Source organism: Condylura cristata, unplaced genomic scaffold (assembly GCF_000260355.1).
Source record: "Condylura cristata isolate star-nosed mole 26May11 unplaced genomic scaffold, ConCri1.0 scaffold00025, whole genome shotgun sequence".
NCBI classification, from domain to species: domain Eukaryota; kingdom Metazoa; phylum Chordata; class Mammalia; order Eulipotyphla; family Talpidae; genus Condylura; species Condylura cristata.
In genome coordinates, this window is record NW_004567126.1 from 14,856,859 (window position 1) to 14,879,116 (window position 22,258).

Below are 22,258 nucleotides of genomic sequence, written 5' to 3' on the forward strand. Positions count from 1 at the left end.
GCAGCGGCGGCCGCTTGGAAGATGGCTGCGCCCTGTGGCTCGGAGCTGCCCGCCAACTCGCCGCTAAAAATCCCGAAGATGGAGGTGCTCTCCCCGGCGTCTCCTGGTGGCCTGAGCGACGGAAATCCATCGCTGTCTGACCCTTCCACGCCTCGGGGTGCCTCCCCGCTCGGGCCGGGCAGCGCCGCGGGCTCGGGGGCAGCGGCGTCTGGGGGTCTCGGGCTGGGGCTGGGGGGCCGCAGCGCCGCCTCGTCCTCGGTCTCCTTCTCCCCTGGTGGCGGCGGTGGCGGGGCTGCGGCAGCCGCCGCCGCCGCCTGCCGGGGCATGTCGTGGACGCCGGCCGAGACGAACGCGCTCATCGCAGTGTGGGGCAACGAGCGGCTGGTGGAGGCGCGGTACCAGCAGCTGGAGGGAGCCGGCACGGTGTTCGGCAGCAAGGCCCCCGGGCCAGCCATGTACGAGCGCGTGTCCCGGGCCCTGGCCGAGCTGGGCTACGAGCGGACCCCGTCCCAATGCCGGGAGCGCATCAAGGTAACCGGCCGCCCGGCCTGGGGCCGCGAACCTGAGGCAGAGAGAAGGCGGGGAAGCGGGCCTCGGGGGCGGGGGCCGGTCTGAGCGCAGGGCTCCCCTCCGGGGCCCGGTGGGCGACTCGCATCTCCTCCGCTTTTTTCTTCTCTCCCCGGGAAGGGGGCTTTTTTCCAGATGGCCGCCAGCCCGTAGGTTTCCTGAGTTTGAAGTTGGGCGTGCCTGCCGCCGCCCCTCTTTCTTGCCAATTGAGGATATTCCTGCGCTCTGAAGTTGGTAGTTCTCATTGTGCCTGGTGTGGCAGCCCGGGGCCTCTGGCGCTTCTCGCCCCCACCGCCGGGGCCCCTCGCTTTGTTCACGGCTGAGGGGCTTTCAGGCCTGGGCTTGCCGGCGGGACGGCATTGAGGAAGGGTAGAAAGGGGAGCGGTGAGCCCCCAGTCGAGGAATTTTCAGTGAGTGGCAGTGGCGGTGCCGTAGGAAAAAAGCGCCTTCGGACGACGGGCCTTTGTGTCAGTCGCCTTGCTGCTAACTTGAGCTCCGAAGGACGAGTGAGACATTGATGCTTTGGCGAAGTGGAAAGGCTTGATGGCCAGACAGTGCCTGCTCTCTTGAAGTTGGGGGCACGATTAAAGTTAGCCTGACTGAGAGTTGGTCCGGAATCTGGAGTGTGGCTGCCCGCAGAGTTAGATTGGCTTGAGGCCCTGGTGTGTTTCAGAGGAAGCTCCTTCAAGAAAGGCAGTTTTACCCTGCTTTAGTTATGGTGCTGGATGTGTGGTGGCAGGTAAAGAGCTCAGTGTGCATCTGGCTGTCCTTGTGGATCTGAATGTTTAAATGCAGAGGTTTCATTTGGGCCAGAAATGTTACTAGCAGCCGGATTTTCATTGCTGTTTCTGCTGACTCCATCCAGGCTGGCATTCAGATTTGTATTATTGGCAGATGAAGAGTTGTTAGCGTTATTTTTTAGTTAAGCCAGTTTCTTCATCCCAGAGTCCGCTAAAAGATTCACAGAGGCTTCTTTCTCCCGGCTTTCACTGAACTCCTTCTTGGTGGTAGTCATGTTGTCTGTGCGCTTCTCTTTTCTCATAAGGATGGACACGTTTTTTCTGAACTCCTCGGGGAAGGGAGTGGAAACCCAGTAAGAAAGATCGTAACTACCCTAGAGGAGGCGATTGCTCCAAAGTTCTAGAGCCCTTGATTCGAGTGGGGTTCATCCAGAGACGTTGTTCCATAGAGAATTTGGTCCAGAAACTTAAGATATTTCAGACCTATTAACTATTGGTCAAGTAATTTGGTACCCACTTATTTATTAATAACAGAATTAAAGTGGTTCACTTGATAGTATGTACCTTTGGGTCTTCTTATGCTGCCTTTTTTTCCTTTAAGTAAGGATGTCATTGAAATAGTATCTTATCGACAATTAAAGTAGTAGTTTGTAATAGATACTGATCTCTGGTGTGCACTCATTGCACTATTTAAGATCGTTACCGTTAAAATCGGAGGGAGAAGTTTTGCTGTGCATCTGTCCATTAACTTTTCTTGAGTTTAAATGTACACCTGAGACTTTAGTAACTGTTTTAACTTGACTGGTGTTTTGTCCATAGAAATTTACCAATCCAAGGAAAAAGTGTTGTGCTGTGAAAATCTCACAGAATATAAATCCAAAAAAGTATTTCTGAAATGATCAGAACTATCAACATGGGTTGCATCTTTGTCCAGTTATGAGAATGATAATGCAAAGCAAGGAAGGGAGATGGAGCTTTTCTGAAGAATTTTAAAAAGAGGACTATTTTACCTTTCTCCAAATTGACCTCAGGGTCTTAGGATGTTCTAAGGATATTTGGATGCTGATAGGTTCTCTGGTTTACAGTAGCAGTTGGCAGGGAGGGCAGGTAACTTTTTTTCCCATTAAGTGCTCTGTTCCCTGTGTGATTTCCCTGAAGGAACCAAAGACTTCATTAACAGTGTTGGTATTTTCCTGCCAGAGTGACAAGTTCTGGTGGCTTCTAGTCACTACTGTATGTCCAGTGCAGCACATAGTGGGTACTGGGTACATGACTCTCACAGTCTCCAAGGTAAACAACAGACAAGAGAATTTTTCAAAGTATACTAATCTAGAGCGATGTTACTCAAAATTTAAACGCAAAGACATAGACCCCCGTTTGAAAAATACCACATTGAAAACTACTCTTTGTCACTTTAGGAGACTTTAAATGTAAGTTAAGCCTAGAAGCAAATGTGGTTGTTGGAACCATGTCCTGGCAGTTATGAGATGGATGTACAAGCAATTCAGATTATGCTTATGAAAATAAAAACACAACTTTAAAAAATTCTCAGAGAGGGGCCTTCTTGGCGTCACAAGGGGGTACGTCTCAATACTATGAAGTTATTTATCACCAGCCACTGCAGCACTAGTTCGATTCCCAGCCAGGGAGCTGACCCACATGGCGCAGCAGACCTTGCCTGTCTCACCTGCTGCTCTTCTCAGCAGTCTATTTCAGTCAGTCCACCTATTCTGCTCCCAACTCTGTCTCAGATATATCTCACCCCCCACACATCTGGCCTACATGCCAGCTCCTGTATGCATAAATAAATAAAATAAATCTTTGGAAAAATTCTCAGAGAAGCTCAATCCCATGAAAGCAAATATTTAGACCCCAGCTTCACAAATGCAGCTTTGGAAAAAGCAATTCAGAAATCTCTTTCCCTTTATTGTGTTGATAAGAACTGCAAAAAAAAAAGAAAGAAAGAAAGAAAGAAAGAAAGAAAAAAGCCAGTAATCCATTAGGTTTAGATTGCTTTTGATTTTACAAACCAGAAAGAAAGTAGTGCAGTTAGATGTGGACTTGGAGGAACTTCTTGTATAGACTGATGTAATGTAAATGTAAACTACCAGAGGCTCAGGGAGGAACACCATGTGAGCCAACTGTATTTCTGTTCTAATGCATTTGAAGTGCCTGTCAGAATTCATTGCTGAAAACTTAGTAAGTAATTTCTTCTAAGTTTGAAAGAAGGGAAGAAACCTATAATGACGTCAGCTTTTCCACACTTACTCAGATAGTTTGTACACGTTGATGGAGCAGCCTTCACTGCATTGTTCTGACCTACCAAGCAGTCTCATTTCAATTTCTGCCCTGACCGCCTTTTGGAATAATCTTAAAGCATGCCACTTACCTTCTGCTGCAGCCATCTTAGCTATACAGTGAAAGTACTAATGTATGAAAATATTGAAATCGAATTCTAACTCTTAGACTTTGTTGCTGAAGTTACTATTTCTTAGTACCGAAATGAATATGTATATTCTAAATACACAGGATTTTAATTTAAGATATAAACATTTGTTTATTGCTTCACAGTTTCATTTTGAGGTCAGATGTGATAAAATGAATGTATTTGAGACTTCCTTGCTACACAGATTGTTGCATAATGCTGAGGTTTTGTGCCTTTTGTTTGTTTGCCAGAAGAAATGCCTATTAGCAATTCCAGCCTAATTTTGGAATCAGATAAATAAATCTAGGTAGTTTTCTGTCTAGTAATTACGATTTCTCGCCTTTTTTGTAGGCTTTGTCTTTATGTCTCCCTTCACTAAATAATTGTACAGAGCTATCTACTGGGTGCTAAAATAAATGAAAGGACTATAATATATAATCCTAGCGCTTACAGTGCAGTTGAAGATGTATATGCACAGCAAAGAGTTAAAGGACTGTACAAGACAACACAAGGGATGGTATGTGATAGAGTACTTGATTAAGTGTCAGGTGACGAAAGCTGACTGTGAGTGTGATGGCTTCAAAGGAGGGAGAGAGCTCTATGCTATAGTAGTTGAAAGATCTAGCTAGACTTGGAACTCGTGAAAACATTCACTTCTGAGCCAGATGCTGTATTCACACTTCAGTCAGTTAATCTGATGCACTGCAGAACTCATTCTCAAGTCCCATAATTTTGGGTGTTCTCCAAAAATTTGCCTCTTGAGAGTTGGCTTTATGTCTTTGAAACAGATGTGTACTTCTAGTTGTGCCTCAAGAAAAAATGCAAGGTGATTGTATGACCTAAAAGACCCATTTTTGCTGGATAATTCTGGTTGCTTATCAGATAAATTAAAAAGTGTTAGGGAGTCTTCTGCTTAGCAAACAAAATGACTTAGCTGTATTTATCAGTATTTGCTTAGCAATGAATATTGCTTAGCTATATTCATCAGTAATTGTCATAATCTTTGGAACAGATTTTATATTTTAGCAGACAAATCAAAATGTAATATACTTGGTCTTTCATTTTAGCTGTCAACCCTTGCTGGTATTTGTGAGGATCAACAGAACAAAGACAACTGGAGCCAAAAGCTCTCTGCCCAGATAAACATTTTGATAGAACTTGCCCACCTCTGAGAACTTTTCTCTGGTGTTTGCAGACAAGATTTTCCTCTGCATGATTATCATTGAAGGATTTCTAAGAAATACGACATAGACCTCAAATAATTCATGAAAGGATTGTCATAGTTGTTTCCTTCCATCTTACATATTCAGTTTCTGCTGTTACCAGGCCATTGTCCCTGACAGCTTGTGTGCTCTAGTTTGCTTGTCTTGTGAATCTGCCAAGCTTGATGTGTGTCTCAAATCTTAGATCAGCTTGGACTACCTGGCCATACATTTATATTTGCGCTTGCCCTTTTGGAGGTAAGAGCTCTAATGTCCCCATATTAAAACTGTGGATGAATCCACTCTGTGTTTATTTCCTAGCACTTAGGGAACTCAAGTAAAGAGTGGATATTCTGGGTCCTTCGTTAACACGATATGTAAAAGGAAAAAGAAACTTGAAGTACACATAGTACTGCAGTGTTGTCAGTACGATTCTGTGATGACGGAAATGTTCTTGACTGCAGTTAGTGTATGGCCACCAGTTGCATGTAGTGCTCTTAGGCTGTGGTATGGGTGTCTGAGGAACTCATTTTTCAGTTACACTTAATTTTAATTTAATTTTCAGTGGTTGCTAGCCATGCTTGCTTAGTGGCTGTCGTATTGGACTTTGTAGGTAAAAGTTGTTGCTCAGAATATTCTGATGTGGGTTGTGAAAGAATTCGCTTAGCTACACCCTTAAACCTCTAGGGGGAGCTCAAAGTTTCTTGTCCTCCCGGTCAGTTGACCCATCCAGAGTACTTTGATGGAAGTCAAGACTAGTGGATCATCGTTATAGGAGAAAAGAGCTTTTAATGCAAGGAATAAGACAGTATAACCTCAGTTGACTGGGCCAACCAGCGTCATATTCTTGATTCTCTTGGACAATTCTGGCCAACAGAACTTAGTGTGTTCTGTGTCTGTACCGCCCAACAACACTGTACGGTAGCCTCTAGCCACAGGTGAGCATCAAGCTCTTGACAAGTGGTTAGTGTGACTGTGAAACAATTAAAAAAATATCCATTGCAATTAATTTAAATTTAAATAGCTACATGTGGCCAGTGGCTGGTATGATTTTTAAAAAAAGATTTATTTATGAATACAAGAACTGGGGTGTAACCACAGGTATGGGGAGAGGTGGTGGTGAGAAGATTCATCAGAGACAGTGGGGAGCAGAAAGGCAGATTGACTGAAATATACTGCTGAGGGGGACAGCTGGTAAGACAGGAAGAGGTCTGCTGAGCCATGTGAGTTAGCTCCCTAGCCAGGGGGCTCATGTTGTAGTGGCTTGGGATAGCTTGCTAGCGTTATGTCTTTAGTCCCTGAACAACCAGGGATGCCCAATGTAAAGTTTTTAAGTAATATTTTGCTTATGGCTAGCCCTCAAGAAATTTTGAAATTTATATATGCTCTTGGACGTTTTTAAGCTGATGTTAAGATTTTTCATCATATGTTTAGAAGTTTTTAGGTTATAGGAAATATTAAATCTAGAATGAGGTGAATAAGATGAGGATTGGCTATAAAATTTGTTGACTATATACGCTGAATCTGGAAAATCTATCCAAGATTTTTATCTCTAGGCTTTTTTTTTTAATCAAATCTATCTTAAAAATGTTAATGACCAGCCAGTGATCTCCACTTACCTGTAAAAGAAACAATAGCAGTAACTCCTGTTGCTTCAGTTATTCTAAATTTAGAGGCAAAGTTTCACATCAAAAAAATATGTTCAAGACTGGGAATGGCAGGAATTTCTAAGGTTGTAAGGTGCCTTGATTAGTCAGCAAAGAAGGCATATGGGTACCCCTCTGGGAAACCCTTTCTTTATTGTATTTTTTAAAGATGTATTTATTTTTATTCATGCATATAAGAGCTGAGGTGTAGGCCAGTGGTGTAAGGGGTGAGAACAGTTACCAGAGTCAAGAGTGGGGAGCACAATAGGTGGATCCACTGAAACACACTGCTGAGGAGCAGTGGGTAGGACAGGAAAGGTCTGTTGTACCATGTGGATTAGCTCCCTAGCTGGGTTTCGAACTTGGGGGTCAAACCCATGTTATACTTGGTAGTGCTGAGACTTAACCCCTTGAGCCACCAGGGAGGCCCCAGGGGCCCTTTAGAGCTGATGATTTTGCTGTCTGTCTTGACTGGTATCATGAGACTGCTCTTGAATTATATTGTCCCTTAAGAATCCTAGGGAAAGGCATAGAGCTTTTAACTTGTGGAGCTTAACCAGGCATCTGGAGGAGGATTTGAAGAGCTTGTCTATTCCTTTCATCAGACTGATCTGACCGATTGATTACAGGGTTACTTTAAGTATTGGGGCCTGAAATACGGCTTAATTTTTTTTTTATTACTGATCACAGTATTTGAGTGCCTTCTATGGCAGACCCTAGAAATAAAGCAGTGCCTCACTCCCCTGCCAGTGAAGGAGGCAGACTGCAATACACTGGTTACAATATGGGAGCAAGGTCTGTATTGTCTTGATGGTAACCATGGTGCTGTAGGAACCATGCCATCTTGGGACCTTGAGAACTGGGTGCTAAAGGGAAAGTGGCACTGATTTGAGCAGAAGGGTGTAAACGCCTTGTGTGGAAGCAGAGGCAGCATTAACCTAGAATGATGCAGACTGCAAATACAGTAAAATATATTTTGCTCAAGAGTCCAAAATTAGAAGCATCCAAACAGTATATTTTCCAAAAAAAAAAAAAAATTATAGCGATAAGCTGCTTAAAAAGTCATGCTTTTTAATTGTAGAACAGTTTGCCATAGTGGGTGACATTTGGTAATGGTATGCCTTTGAAGCTGTAAATGACAGGTTAGTGGTGTCAAAAAGAACCAAGTAGTTTTGGTGGGCCTTCCCTGGTGACGCAGCGGGTTAAAGCACAGCACTGAGAATCTAAAGCCACTTCCGCATGAGTTAGATTCCTGCCTGCCCCGGAGGTGACCACATGGCGTGGCAGACCTATCCTGACCCGCCCGCTGCTCCCCTCAGCAGTTTACTTCATTGATCTGCCTGTTCTGCTCCCCACTCTGTCTTTGGTGAAGCCTCTCACCGCTCTTGAGCCTCTGGCCTGTACCCCAGCTCTGTATGCACAAACAAATAAATCTTTAAAAAAAAAAGAACCAAGTAGTTTTGGGATAACAGAGTAGTGAAAGTCACAATTTTAGATGATTAATATGTCATAAATTTAGATAAGTAACTTGATGGTATTTCATTGCAGTTGTGTAAAAATCCACTATATCTATCCCATTCTTTAATTTATGTTATGGGAAGAAAACCAAACATGCAGTAAGAAGAAATATTTTTACCTTGCATACTAGCCACCAACATAATATATGTATAACTGAAACAAATTTCACAAAATAATAATGACTATAGGTAGCACGTGTGGAGCATCTAACTATGTGCCATGGGCTGTTCCAAGTGCTTTACAAATACTCATTTGTCTTGCATAGTAACTACATGCAGTTTGCTTTGGTATGTTCTGTTGGCACACAGATGATCATACGTCAGAACCTCTCAGCCATATGTCCTCTGCAGCACACAAGTGTACAACATGGGAAGCACCAGCACAATGCCTCCCACCTTCCCTCTTTTTGTCTCCAGTACTTTTCAGCATTGCATCTTTTCACCGCAGTCCCTCTGGTGCTTCTCATCTCCCCCCTCTCCCAGCCACAGTCTCTTATCTTCAGAAGTTCTCCCACCTAAAACTAGTGCAAAGAAACTAAGAGGATGGGGGTGGCCACTCCCACTGGTTTTGGGCAGTAGTCTTACTCCTTCGGGACTGGCAGCTCAGGGTCACGTTAGTCCCCACAGACCCAAGGCTCTAACATATCTCCCCCAACCCCCATGCCACTCCATAGATGGGAGATCCCCACAAGCTGTTGGAAAGTGTGGGCTTCTCACTTACCGAGCACATTGAGTTCTAAAGTTTGGCTGGTGCGGTGGTCCCTGAGTTTGCCTTGACTGTCTTGCACATTCACAGAACAGTAGTAGGGCCCGGAGTCTTTCTCCCGGAGGCCCTGCAGCTTCAGGGACACGTTCTGGGGCGGCATGGAGTAGACAAGGGATACTCTAGGCTTGCTTATGGTGGCCCCACGGATGTACGCCAACACCTGCTGTGACAGATGACTCCCCACCCTCCACTTACTATAGCATGTGCACTGTGCCCAGGGGCTCGGCTCACCCCCTCTTGCAACTGGCAGTCTTCAAATATTGCTCACTTGCAGTCCTCCCATCCCACTTCAGACACCCCTTACCTCCCTAGCCACCTCCTACCCACACGGGGTCAGCTTCACCAGAAAAGTCTATTTGCCTTGGCATTGTCTCATCTTCTACTTGGGGTGTTTAGAAAGATGCTCATAGCCAACTAAAATTGATCTTCCAACCCACTGATGGCCATAGCCTGAAGCTAGATAAAGGATTAGAAAATTTTGAACTGAGTTCAAATTTTTCATCATTGTGCTCTTTTTAGATTTAATAGTCTCAAACTCCATAAAATGCATTAATTAGAATAAGTCATAACCCAGAGAGACATGAAGCTGAAGCTATTGTAGGGAAGAGGTGGAAATTCTAAGAAATGAGACTGAAGACATTAGCAAGAAGTCAGATGATGTGCTAAGGTGTGTGGACTTTATCCTGATCAAAGTAATTTTAAACTGGGGAGTGAGTGACATGGTTAGTCTTAGGATTTAAGAACTGACTATAGGGTGGAAAGTGAATTAGAATGGGTAAGACTGGAAGCACTGAGATCATTTAGAGGCTAATTGCAGTAAGTTAGACATGAGGTGAAATAAACAGTGGCAGTAAGTATAGAATAGATATCATATGTATCCAAACCAGTGGGACTGTTTGGAGAATGTGAAAATTTTACTTTATAGGATTTGGTAAGTCTTATTGTCACATAAGTCACTCACTACTCTTGCTGATATATACAGAGGATTCTATTTTGTACCCTGAAAGATCATCACAATACTCCTTAAGTTTTTAGGGTTGTTCTGGAACTCAGTGGGATCCAGTTAAAACACCATTTTAGTACAGCCTTGTCGGTGTCACTTCTGGATTATTCTGTGTACACTTTTGGATTCTGATCTGCTCTGCAAACTTCAGAAGTGATGATCCTGCTTTCCTGTTTTTTCCTAATTTTTCTAACATTTATCAGAGAGCAAGAACTAAAATTCAGATAGATCTGAAATGTTAATTGCCCTACAAATATTCAGAAGTATGCTCCTGTTTGTAGGTTGAGGTAGGATAGCAGTTTTTCCTTCTTTGGTGGGTTATTTCTGTGTAATGTTTAAAAATATTTGAAAATGAGCTTTCAGCTTTAAACCACTGATTGTTAGAATTGCATTGATTATTTAGGTACTCTTTAATAATTTTACTTAGTTGTGGGATTCATGCAGTATGTTCTTCTACTTCATCGCCATTGCACAAACTTCATTGTGTTCAGGATGGCTGCTTAATGAGTATGCCTCCTGTGTACATGTTACAAATGACCTGGAGTTTGTAATCTGTGGGGAGCTCCCTCTCCCCCTTGTTCTGAATAATTAAACACTGCATATTGGGGGAAAAGGCTTGTACTTATATCTGTATTAACCTGTGTAGTTGAGACAGTCCTTGAGAAGCAATGGAAATACTTTTTTTTCTTTTTCTTGGCATAATCAAGTTAGCATTATCTTAACACTTAGTGGGATGTGTTTATTCTTTAGTAAAATACAAACCTGTGATTATTCTCTGAGATTTTAGGACTAACAGCCATTATGTTACTTTATTTTTATCTATGTATTCTTGGCTGTATTCATAAATTACATATTTTGAGCTACCAAATTATACTTCAGTATAAATTGACACACCAGAATGGAAGTTATTTACTTGGATCTGTTTTCTAGTTGCATTTTCTCAGCTTGTGTAAATATGCTTTGTTGTAATAGATTCACTTTTTGAAACTCACATTGTCTATTATCTACCTTCAGCTTACTTCATTTATCTGAAAAAATTGTTTGTAACTTATATTAATAAAACCAGAATAAAGTTAATATCTACCCAAACCTGCTTTTACTATTATTATTTTAAGTTTACAAATAGTTTTCTCTAAATGGAAAGGACTGGTTTATGATTTAAAAGGGAGAGTATGATAGTTCAAAAGTGCCTTAACTTTCTCTTTGACCTTTCCATTACCATATACTGTTGCAACAGGAACTTTGTTGCCACTTTGCAGCAGGACCTGGATGCGGGATACAGCAGTCTTGGAGCAGTTCTGCAAGGCAAGACTGTTACTTGAGCAGAAGTTTGTGCCATTTATTGAAAGCATACAGGCTGGTACAAGCTGATCATGCCACAATGATAGGAGGAATAAAGTCCGGAGGGTGGGATAGAATGGGGGCAGAGTTTTACGAGGGGCAGGGAAGGGGACATTGTCACGGGGCAATTGCATCAGCAAGGTATTTGATTTTATCACAGGCAGTCATGGAATCAGGTCAGCAGTGGCCTAGGCGTCCCTGGGCCTGCCTTGTGATACGGGCTATCCTCTAGGTAGTCAAGGAATTCTCTGCTGAGATTTGTAGATAGCAAGTAGGTCACAGTTGCCCATGAGTGGCCAGCTAGTAGCCAGCTCATAGTAATCGGCAATATACAACTTTAAGGAATTTTTATTCATTTATGTGTTCATTCATCCTCACCAGAAATCTGTCCAGCTACTTCCATATGGTAGGCATTAGTTTAGGTGCTGGGAATAAATCATTGAATAAACTTGGGAGGAAAAAAACCCTGCCTTCAAAAAACTTATATTTAGCAGGGAATGAAATTTAAAATGTTATTCAAAACAGCTAATACCCTCAAATAAGCTGTTCTTTCATATTAGTCCCATAAATGTTCTATTCCTTGTTATCAGCCTTAATGATTTTAGGAAGTTTGAGCTCTTTACATTTCACTATGCCTAAAAATAGACATATATTTGTCCTTGCTGTGTTAAGAATGACTTACATGATTTCATATTACACCTTTTGATTATGGCATGTCCAGTTGTCATTGAGATTTGCCCCCTAAGCAACAAGTACAGCACAGTTAATATTCATCTAGTCATTAGGTAGTGTGTCCCCGACCCCTACACTAGGTCCTGAAAGGTCAAGCTTCAGCAAAACCAGTTCTTCCTTGTGCAAATTAAGAAACATGTTTAATAGTTGGACTTGGAGAGATCAAATTCATGCCAATTTGAGAACTATGTCAAATAATTTTTTTTCTTTACATGAGGAATTGAAACCAAATTAAGAGGGAAAGTGAAAGGAAGCATTTTAATGTCTTCATTATAGCACAGCCATTATAATGTCTTTAATATGAACAAAAAGTTGAAGAAATTGTGATGATAAAATAGATGTTCCTGAAACTTTGATTTGTGGACAAAAACAGTGTTATTTAATATTTAACCTAAAGCTAGGTATAAATCTAAAATTTATACTTACAGATCTCTTATGTGTTGTCAAACAAAACCAACCTTATGAAACATTTTAGGTATTAATAAAACTAAATTCCAAAAGCCAAGTTAGCATTATTGGCTGATGTGTTTTAGCTGAAACTCATTTTCTTTTCCAAACAACATTCCGATGCCTACTTGTAAGACTCTTGTTATTCCTACCATGTTTTGTGATGTGACTTGGCTGCTACTGCTTTTCTCTTCTTGAACTAATCTTTATTCCTAAATCACTTTGGTCTCCACATGGTAATACTATCATTTTTATATTAATAATGGCAAACCTTGCTAATGCAAACTATTAGGTAGATACTATTTCAATGTTGTGTGTGTGTGCAGGGTGGGGGTGTTGGTGGCTGATATTTGACACAACATATCTGTGTTATGGCACAACATATCTGTGTTGGAGTTACTAGTACTAGCTCCACCTCAAAGATGGAGAAATGGAGGCACAGAGAGAATATGTCTAATATCAATGCTAGCTGGTGGGAAAACTAGACTATACAGTCTGACTCCAGAACTCCATGCTTTTTATCACTTGCTTATATTGTCTCCTTCTGCATCATCAATCCATCATTTTTTAATTTTGAGGTAATACTGTGGCAACAGCTTGAGTATCATGTCAGAAATGCAATACAGAAGTCATATAGCAACGTAGATGGACATAATTATGCTTATACATGTTTCTTAGAGAAGTAAAAACATAAATTCTAATAAATCCTGTAGCTAATTCAAGGTGTCTTCAGTTGATAAACACAATGAGAAACAGTGATTTGGAAGTCCTGAAGAATATAGACAGGTATTGAAGCATAAAGTTCTCAATGTAGAGGAATTATTCCATCAAATCGTTCTAGTGATTGATGGGTTTATTAGACTGCTAAGTTCTTTCAAAGGAAGTAAGTTTGAATTATAGAGGAACCAAATAGAATTAACTTGATAGTGAAGGCAGATAAAGATGTGGCTTAGCAAAGGAGGCCATGGAGTACCCACTATCTTATGCCTGCCATTGCTACCTGATGTCTAAATGGTTTGTGTACTCTTTCTCCTTGGAGATGATGGGGATGAGATGCATTATTTTAAATACATACATGGTATGCAAATAAGAAACCTAAAACTAGAATCAGGAAATAAAACAGAATGCAGGGACTATGGTGATAACACAAGTAAATATGGTTACTTCAGCTAAATATTAAAATGATCATTGTGGACTTTTCAACACCTATGGCAAAAAAGGTAAATTGAGTCATTTTTTATACTTTCCAGTGTTTGCTGAGCAGTGTATCAGGTCCTAGAGTTGCAACCTGGGATGAATTTATACCAAAGACATAGTGACCATAGTGGTCTTAGGTAAGCACTTAACCTTCCTCAGTCTTAATTCTCTGTTAAATAGAGATGTATCCTATATCTTCATGTATATACACTGCCCAGACCACTGTTCCAGGAATGACAGCCCAGCTTCCTGGAATACTGATGATGGCATTGGGTTAAATTACCCTAGGAATTTTCCTTCATCCAAGAGAGCTGTCTCTATCCAAAGGTAGGCTCCCCTCTCTAGTGGAACTTGAGTCCAGAGACTGGTCAGTATTGAAATACAGCATCTTTGCCTTAATTCAGGACAACGCTGAAGGGCCTACCATGTTCCTTTACCTCCCTTTAGGATTAACAGAGGCCTTACTCATCAGCTGAAGTCTGTCTTCCACTTCTTTCTTTGCCCAGTCGTGCTCTTCCCGGGAGGCACAAGTGGTTCTCAAGAACCTCCCCAATAAAGCCCTTGGCACTTAGTCTCCTCCCAGTCTATTTTCTGGCACTGTTTCTTTTATCCTTATTGTAAAAAAAGGAAACTGCAAAACCCAAGTCTCAGCACCCAATAAGCACTGAGGAGATAGCACTGTGGTTTCCCTTCATTACATGGGACTTGGACCGCACTGGGAAGCTGTTTGATTTCTGAGGAAGGGGCAGACTTTCTCATTTGGCCATTACTTTTAGCAGTTCACTTAAAGGTAAGAATAAAATATTAAAAATTACTGGATGAGCTATAAAAAAACATGATTGCCTAAATTTATCTCTTAACTTCTCAAGTTCAGGTTGCCCAAGAGCAAATGCTTAAATTTAAAACATTCATTTCAAAATTTTTCGTAGAAAGGATATGTGTGAGGATGGAAAGCATATTCTGTTCTTGCATTCATGACTTGTAGTTTACACAATGTAAATGCAGAAAAAAAAATCAAAAACCCTTTCTGAAGTAATTCAGTATTTAAAAAAAAAAAAACCTCAGTGAATCTTGACTTAGTACTTGTGCTGAGACTTTCTAGGAGCCTTACAACTTAGATTATTTTATCCAAATATGAGTTTTTTTAAACCAAGATACATAAAATGTACTAATTTTACTGTATTTAAGTTAATGCTGCATTATAGGTGATAACTTAGTCAGAAAATAGCTACAAAATGGAAAATCATGGTCAATGTGAAGGCATAAATTAAACCTACTATTTTGCGGGGGCAGGGGAGACTTGCTTTTGCAGTTTCCCTCTTAACCTCTAGTCTCATAAATAGAAGAAAGTGCCTTTGTATTTGGGAAGAATGCAGAAACTGTATGAGGGGTTTGGTGTGTATGCAAACTTAACTTTCAGTATGGCGGATCATGGAACAATTAATGCGTAATTCAGGATGTTTTTATGGGGGGCCTTAAAAAATGAATGATTTGCCCCTGCTATGCCAGAAACATTTTTTAGATCATTCTTGTGTGCTTTTTTCATTTTCACTTATTAATAAAGGTTAACATTTTTAATATTCTTGAATACCATTTTGAGGTGATGCTCAGGGAGTGAAGTGCAGAAAAAGGATTCCACAGAAATGCTTATGTAACAACTTCAGAGGTGATGTATGAGGTAGGATGAAAATCATCCAAGTCAGTTCTTCACCAACTGATTTTTCTCCCCTTTTAGGTGGGGAGGAAGTAGTAGTATCTGCCTATCATTTTGACTGCACTGCCTGTCTGATTATGTCTGAAATGAGTGGTTCAGTATACCTTAATTTCTTGTTCTAAATAGAAGCACTTGAGGATTCCATGTCTAAAAGAATTCTTACATCTCAAAGAAGTCCTTGAGCATGGCCATACTTACTATGGCTTTTATGGTATTGCTGTCAATATGAAATAAAGTGCAGGGTCAAAAGCATTATGCTCAAATGAAGGTAGTTTTGTGAGAACTGGAAAGTGTTTGGTTTTGTTAAATTAGTATTGTCCTCCTGGAGGGTTTTTTTCTTCATATTCTGACCGGGCAAGACCCTCAGCTACTAGCATGGAGGAACCTAAAAAGTTTAGGAGCCGATACTTTTTGAGAATCAAAATTTTCTGGATTATTTGTTCTGTGAAAGAGCTTCTCCCTCGTGAAGACAGTAGTCACACAAGTCATAGACACGAAAGTGAGTCGTTGATAGCCAAATTTGGAATGAAGTGCAAGCTGATAGAATTCAATCCTGGACAATTCCCCACAGAGACTGAGGCTTCAGAGAGGTAAGATCTCTTGGTTTCTGGTGGTCATTCCTCTGTTTGACCCTGTTAAAATTCAGGAAACAAGTGAATCAAGTCTTCTTTTTCTGTCTTTGACAGTACTATTTTACATTCTTATTCATTCATTCATTTATCCATTTAATTTCTAAGGCATAAAAAATTCAGATTGGGACAGGATTATAGAATTCCACTAGGCAGCTTTTTCTTTCCCCCACGCAAAGCAAACTGAAACAGCAAAAGTGGTAGATGTTTTCTAAGTAGTCTTGCTCTCCATACGTAGCCCTTTTATTATAACAGAGTTAGCTTGCTATGCTAGTTACAGCTGTATTTTTGTTTTAGCTCCTTTCCTGCTTCTGTTGTCCCCAAAAGATTTTAGGAGTCCTAAGTACTTTGGATTTACTGATTTTATAAGTAAATTTATAGATATAAATATGTCCATTATTGTAGTAAAATGACTTTCCTGATTTCCTGTCTATGAAATATTCTATCTTGTTAGTGATTTACAACTTTGTAAATGCATTATTTAATGTACATAATGACAATCCTTATGTGATAGGCACTGTTCTAGTAAGCCAGACAGAACCTCTTCTTAATGGAGCTTACAATCTAGTGGAATAGCTTTCTTAGGAAAGAACATTTTGTGAGAAACATTTGGTAATTTTTATGAGCCAAACCCAGTTTTAACGGAATAATGATCTTGGGGCCTTGGTTCCTCATTTGTTAAGTGAGGAAATTGAACCAATGATTTCTAAGGTTCCTTTAAATTTAGACTTCATGTATTAGAGAAGTTGAAGTCAGGTTTGCCATAAGAGCCTCGGACAGCTCCAATTACTCTGTGAATTAATGTCTTATAGAAAGTGTCAAAAGAGAAACTATTTGGATGGGTGATGGAGAGTATCCAGTGCTACAGGGAAGTAAAGAAGTTAAGGTCAAAGTTTGAATACCTTTCTTTGAAATTAAGAAGACATTGTTAACCATAATATGAATAGTTTTGGTGGAATATGAGATCATACTTTGATTCCACCGGGTTAGAGACTGAATCAGTGTAGGCGTTGCCTGTCTCTGAGACCCTTTGTTCCTTAGGCAACTTTAAAATAGGAAGACTTTTAAGACCTAGCTTTTGCAGCCCCTAAGATTTACTTTAATGTATTTGTTTCTAAATGAGTGTATTTTTCTTTTCTAAAATGTTAACCTGAGATAATTTAGCCAACCTCTGTAAGTCAGTCAGCTAATCAATCAGAGTACCATGCGATACAATTGGAATCAGCATAACTAATGCATCATTTAATACTGCTTAAAAAGATTTTCCTGCCCAGCAGGTGGGAGGAGGTGGTCACATTTTGGTGAAGAGTAAACTGTTACAGTTGTATGCTTTTATATAGAAATTGTTTCTTTTAAGAAACCAGAGAAATTAGCTGATTTACTTTTTAAAGGAATCATTAATGGTGCCTTATCTAAATGAACATGAGACTGAGCAACTGGTTAAATTGTATTTAAACTAGTGGTCCCTGTTTTTAAAGTCTTTATAAAACCTAAGACATGAAGGAATTCTACTTTATTTTAGGGCTTCTGACTCATACCTTCTCCAGTCTTTAATGGAAGAAGTTCTGCATGGTGTAGAGGAGTTTTTTAACCTAAGGTTCTTCTGCTGACTCTCCAGAGAATCCATGTCTCTCCTGAAATTGTACAAAACAGTTATATATGTGTATTTTTCTGGGAGGGGATCCCTGACCCAACAAAGTTAATAACTTTAGCTCTGATAAGAAAAAGGAAAAATTAAGAATAAAACCATCTTCACTTGCCAAAATTTCCTCTTTTGCACTAAGAACTGGGGGAATGTGAAACAAGTGATACATTTTTGGTTTTGTTTTGTTGGGGTTTTTGTTTTTTGCTAGTTTAAAGGGATTTTTAGGTAATAAGCAAATCAGGTTTTAATGTACAGAAAACCTAATTAAATAGATACAGTTCTGCTATCTCCAGACTGGTTCTGCCCTGGGTGATTTCCTAATCATCGCACCTTTGTTACCAGAAATATACAGTAACTTAGGTGTGCAGAAATGTGTCCATTTAGTCATGTCTGCTATTTCAGGGTTTTTCCCTGTTCTTTGTGCTCAAAGTAAGAAATAAACCCAGTTAAAGAAAAGTTGAATTTTTGATAGATACTGTAATAAACTCTTGTTATCTCAGTTAACCAAGAGCAACTAGTTATAACAGATACAATAAAGCAGTAACTTTAAAGAAATACAATAGATCTGTTATATACACCTACCTTAGACTGACTGTTGTGTTAGTATTTTTGTAAACAGTGACTGGAGATTACTCTCAATATGTGATTTTTAAGACTGTTTGCAAATAAGTGTATTCTCTATTTGTATAACAGAATCTAAAATGTATCACTTTTAGTTGGCAGGGGAAAGAGAGACCACATTAGTGGCCTTTTCTTGAATGACCACTTTGACAACTGCATTTGAAAATCTGTTCCCTGCCTTGTTTTTTCTCATACCATGTTCCTCCTATGACAACTAAGCTATCTTCCCTATAGTTTGGCTTTATTTTACATCTCACATTTCCAACTGATCATGCCAGAGATTTCTAAGCATCACATTTATACAGCCATTATGCTTCATTCCTGCTCCTCTTTGTGGTAGGCCCTATCCTGCTTATAGTTAGTTTTGTTAGAACAATGACAACAGTGATTTTTGTCATGGGATTATGTTATGACTGCATGATGTGGGGCAAATGTGACATATGATTGAGCCAGGGCAGTATTGTTGGCATGTCCCTGTATCCTACTTGGCCATGCCAGGGAAGAATCAAATTCTTCCTACTTGCTGACAGTAAAAGGAGGGATTGAGGACACCAAAGCAAAAGAAACCTTTCAACCTAAAAGTAGCTTGTAAAATGTCAGGAAGGGCTTTGACGAAACCACTGTCCCTACTTACAGATCTTATTTTCCAAACCTTTCATTATTTTATTTGCCCTTTTCTGAACTCTGCAATTTCCCTCTCTTGTAGCTGGTTCGATGCCCAGAACTGAATGCTGTGCTCCAGCTGTGGCCTCACCGGTGCTGAATAGAGAGGAAGAGCCACCTCCATAGCTTACATGTGATTCCTCTGCTTATACAACCCAATACTGGATTTACTTACTTTGGCAAGATAGCTGCATTGTGCACTGTATTTAATGTTACGTGTACTGTAACCCTGGGTCTTTCTCTGCATTGCTGCCGTTAAACCCCAATCCTGCCAATCTAAACTCCTGCCTTTGTTTACCCTTGCCTCCCCTTCCCCGTAGACTCCTCCCTCTTACATTCATCCACAATGAATGCCATCTTTTTATTCTCTCATTCCTTTTCACCCTAATCTTAAACTTTGGCAAAGCTTGCCTTGTGTCCTGTAAGTTGTCAGTTGTCAGCCACCTTATTTTTCTTCTCGCTTTGGTAATGGGGCATCTTTCGAGTCTTTTCTTTGGTTCTTTACTTTTGTAGTCGCTTGGCATGGTGGATTTTGTAAACATTCACCTGGCATTTTTTCCCAATCAAATACTTAATGAACTCCTCCCATTAGGCAACCTAGTCTGTACTTTAGTTCCTCTGTCTAGATTTCTTGACTTCTGACCTCTGTCTCCATAATTTGATTCAAGATACAGTATTGTCTCTCAGTTCTTCCCCCAGGGAGGAGGCTGTAATACTGATTTACCATGGACATTCCTAACAGTAAGAAAAACATTATTGTTCTTAGTTGTGAGTAGAAGTCTTTAATAATTTTAAGCAAGTTCTTCCTCCATTCCAAGATCTTAATTTAAACAACAACAAAAAATCAACTAGAATTTAACTTACTTTGAATTTCTAAGATAAGTGAAGGAAGAAGGGAGTTAAATTGTTTTTGGTTGTTTAGGAAATGGTTCCCCAAGGAAGCTAACCTGAAGTTCTTGTTGGTTTTGGTATAGCTTTCTGAAATAGGAAGTGAGACTTCATCTTTCCTGATTTCTGAAGCATTATCTTAATCTCTCAGATTTAGAATAAATTTAAAGAGTTTATTTAATACTGTTGATATAGACATACATTCTCTTGATTATATGCCTTGATTAAACATTTAGTGTGTAGAAAGTGTAAACTTTTCTGATTTACTCTGAGTGATAAGACTTACAAGGTACTTTTTTCTGTTTTCTCCATTTCTAAACTTTTCTCTAGTTTAACTAGTTTCACTGTTTCTTAGAGTAGTATTTGAGCTGATAGTTGAGTCCTTTTTTTCTTGTTCTAGTTGATATGTCTTATTTAAAATGACTCTCCCTGAATCTTGAATCTTTATTGAATCCAGAAGTTACTGTTTATGTTTGTATTTCTGTCTTGAGAATTAGTTAGGAAAAATTTTAACATTTTAGTACATCAAATTCCAGTCATATGAATCTAGAAGTCACTATTTTTCCTCCAGATCCTTAATATATTATAGATCAGCAGATTACACTATTAAAGTGTATTATATTTACAAAAGCACAATAAAAAGAGGTAGAAAGATATATGAACCTACTTTGGTGAAATATAAAACCACTAGAGAATGCTGTCTAGTAAGTTCCTTATTTACAATTATATAAGCCGACTGATTTTAGTTCTCTCTGATGCTTTCAAAGGAAGTTGATGGCTTCTGTAGTTTCCCACCATGTATATTTGTCAAAGATACGTGGTTTTGCTTATGCCTGTTTCACATCCTCAGAAGTGTGGACCTTTCTTCGAAGGAACATTAATTTTATTCCTGGACTTCCACAGTAACCCTCGGTGACACAGGGCCACTCTGAAGGGGAACAGATCCGCCCAGGCCCTGTTGAATGTTGAGTGCTTTCCCCTAGGCAGCCAGTAAGCAGTGGGCAATGGCTTGGTTTCCATCTCCATTTATGGCCTTGGAAGGGTGAAGGGCACATGGCTGGGACTCTCCATTTATGGTCCTTGGAGAAGTTGAAAAGAATGGTTGGGGTGTTCTTAGAGGCAGAAACTTGACTTTGTGAGATAAAAATAAATTGGCAGGAGATGTTTGCAATTCAAATTCCAACCCCTGCTTGGAGGGCAGAGGGCACTGGGAAAGAGGAATATGTAGAAAGTCAAATGAGATGTGCTGCAGGCATCTGTCTCTTTCTATAGGGAGGGTTGTCCAAGATGCATTTCCCAAGTTCCTTCCTGATTTGTTCTAGGAAGTTTTGTGTTAGGTGGTTGTGACTATGCTTTACAAAAGAAAGAAGGAGCACTTTTAAAGAGTGTATTATCTGAAACCCAGTTCATTAAGGCATCATTTGAGACCTGAAAAGAGATCCCAAGAAAGGGAGAAGGAGGCAGGTGCTTAGGCAGGGATAGGCTGGCCGGGTTTAGGGTGGGCTGACTAATCACTACTCTGTTAGGTCTGAGGAGTTCATTCTGTGAGTCATGCTTTTGTCATTCCTCTTGCCCATCTGGATTCTGGCCTCAAGGGACAGGTTTGCATACTATTTGTCAGAATGTCATTTTGTAGTTATCTGTGATTTAAAGACAGTGAACTTTAATGGAGGTGTTGTAAAGATTATTAAGACTTGTTTTAGTTTGGAGAGAATAGGTAATATCTCTAAGGCAAATTTATAACTTGGATAATGTGTATAAAATAAGGCTGAGATGAACTGGTTTTGTACGATTGAGTTAAGAAGTCTTTGGGAGCCACTAGGGAAAAGAATCTCAGAGTGATGTCCAGTGAAACAGAAAGGAGATTACAAAGAACAAAGGGAGGCAAAGATGGGATAGAGGCTGCATGTGACCAAACTAAATTTGGAAGCTGGGACTAAGTCCTTGCTTAATCTTTTGAAATATAATGTGAGATAGCATAAAATGTACTTCTAAACATAAGAAACTGGACCAATAATCAGAAATGTGTACTAGGAAAGTAGGGAAAAATTTAAGTGTTGTACAGGGTAATAAAATTGTCATCTGTGGACTTGTCTGATGTTTACATGCTTTGTGTTTCAAGGCAGAAAAAGTGTGAAATGACACCCTTCCACTTAACATTCCCCCCACCCCCATCCAAGGGGGCTTTGTTTAGTTGGCAGTTTGAGATGATGGAATCGAACTATATCATTAGCTGGTTTCTAGATCTAGATAGTGTGTTGTTTCTTGATAATTGATGTTTGAGACAGGGAATCTGTAGCATCATTGATTTGACTTCTAAAATTTTGGCAGCTTCCCCTAAGTAATACGTTTTACTAGCTAATTCATTTAGGCAATTGGTTTTGCCCTGTATTTCTTCTTAATCACGAGTAAGGAAGGTTATAGTCTTTGCTTTGGGAAATTCTTCTTTCTGTACTCCCTTCCCTCACTTTTTCCAAATTCTGGGCACATATAGCAGCTCTTTTTCTTCTGTGGC

The 22,258-nt window shown here is 40.0% G+C and overlaps 1 protein-coding gene across 2 annotated transcripts in view; it reads left to right on the top strand.

Moving 5' to 3' along the window:
- Positions 1-6: 6 nt before the first annotated feature.
- The window catches only part of MSANTD2 (Myb/SANT-like DNA-binding domain containing 2), a 30,940-nt gene continuing 8,688 nt past the window's right edge, over positions 7-22,258 (top strand). For both annotated transcript variants that reach the window (XM_004689135.2, XM_004689136.2), the window contains exon 1: positions 7-531. In XM_004689135.2, coding sequence (XP_004689192.1) covers positions 22-531 — 510 coding nt within the window. In that variant the 5' untranslated portion in view covers positions 7-21. The remainder of the gene's footprint in view (positions 532-22,258) is intronic.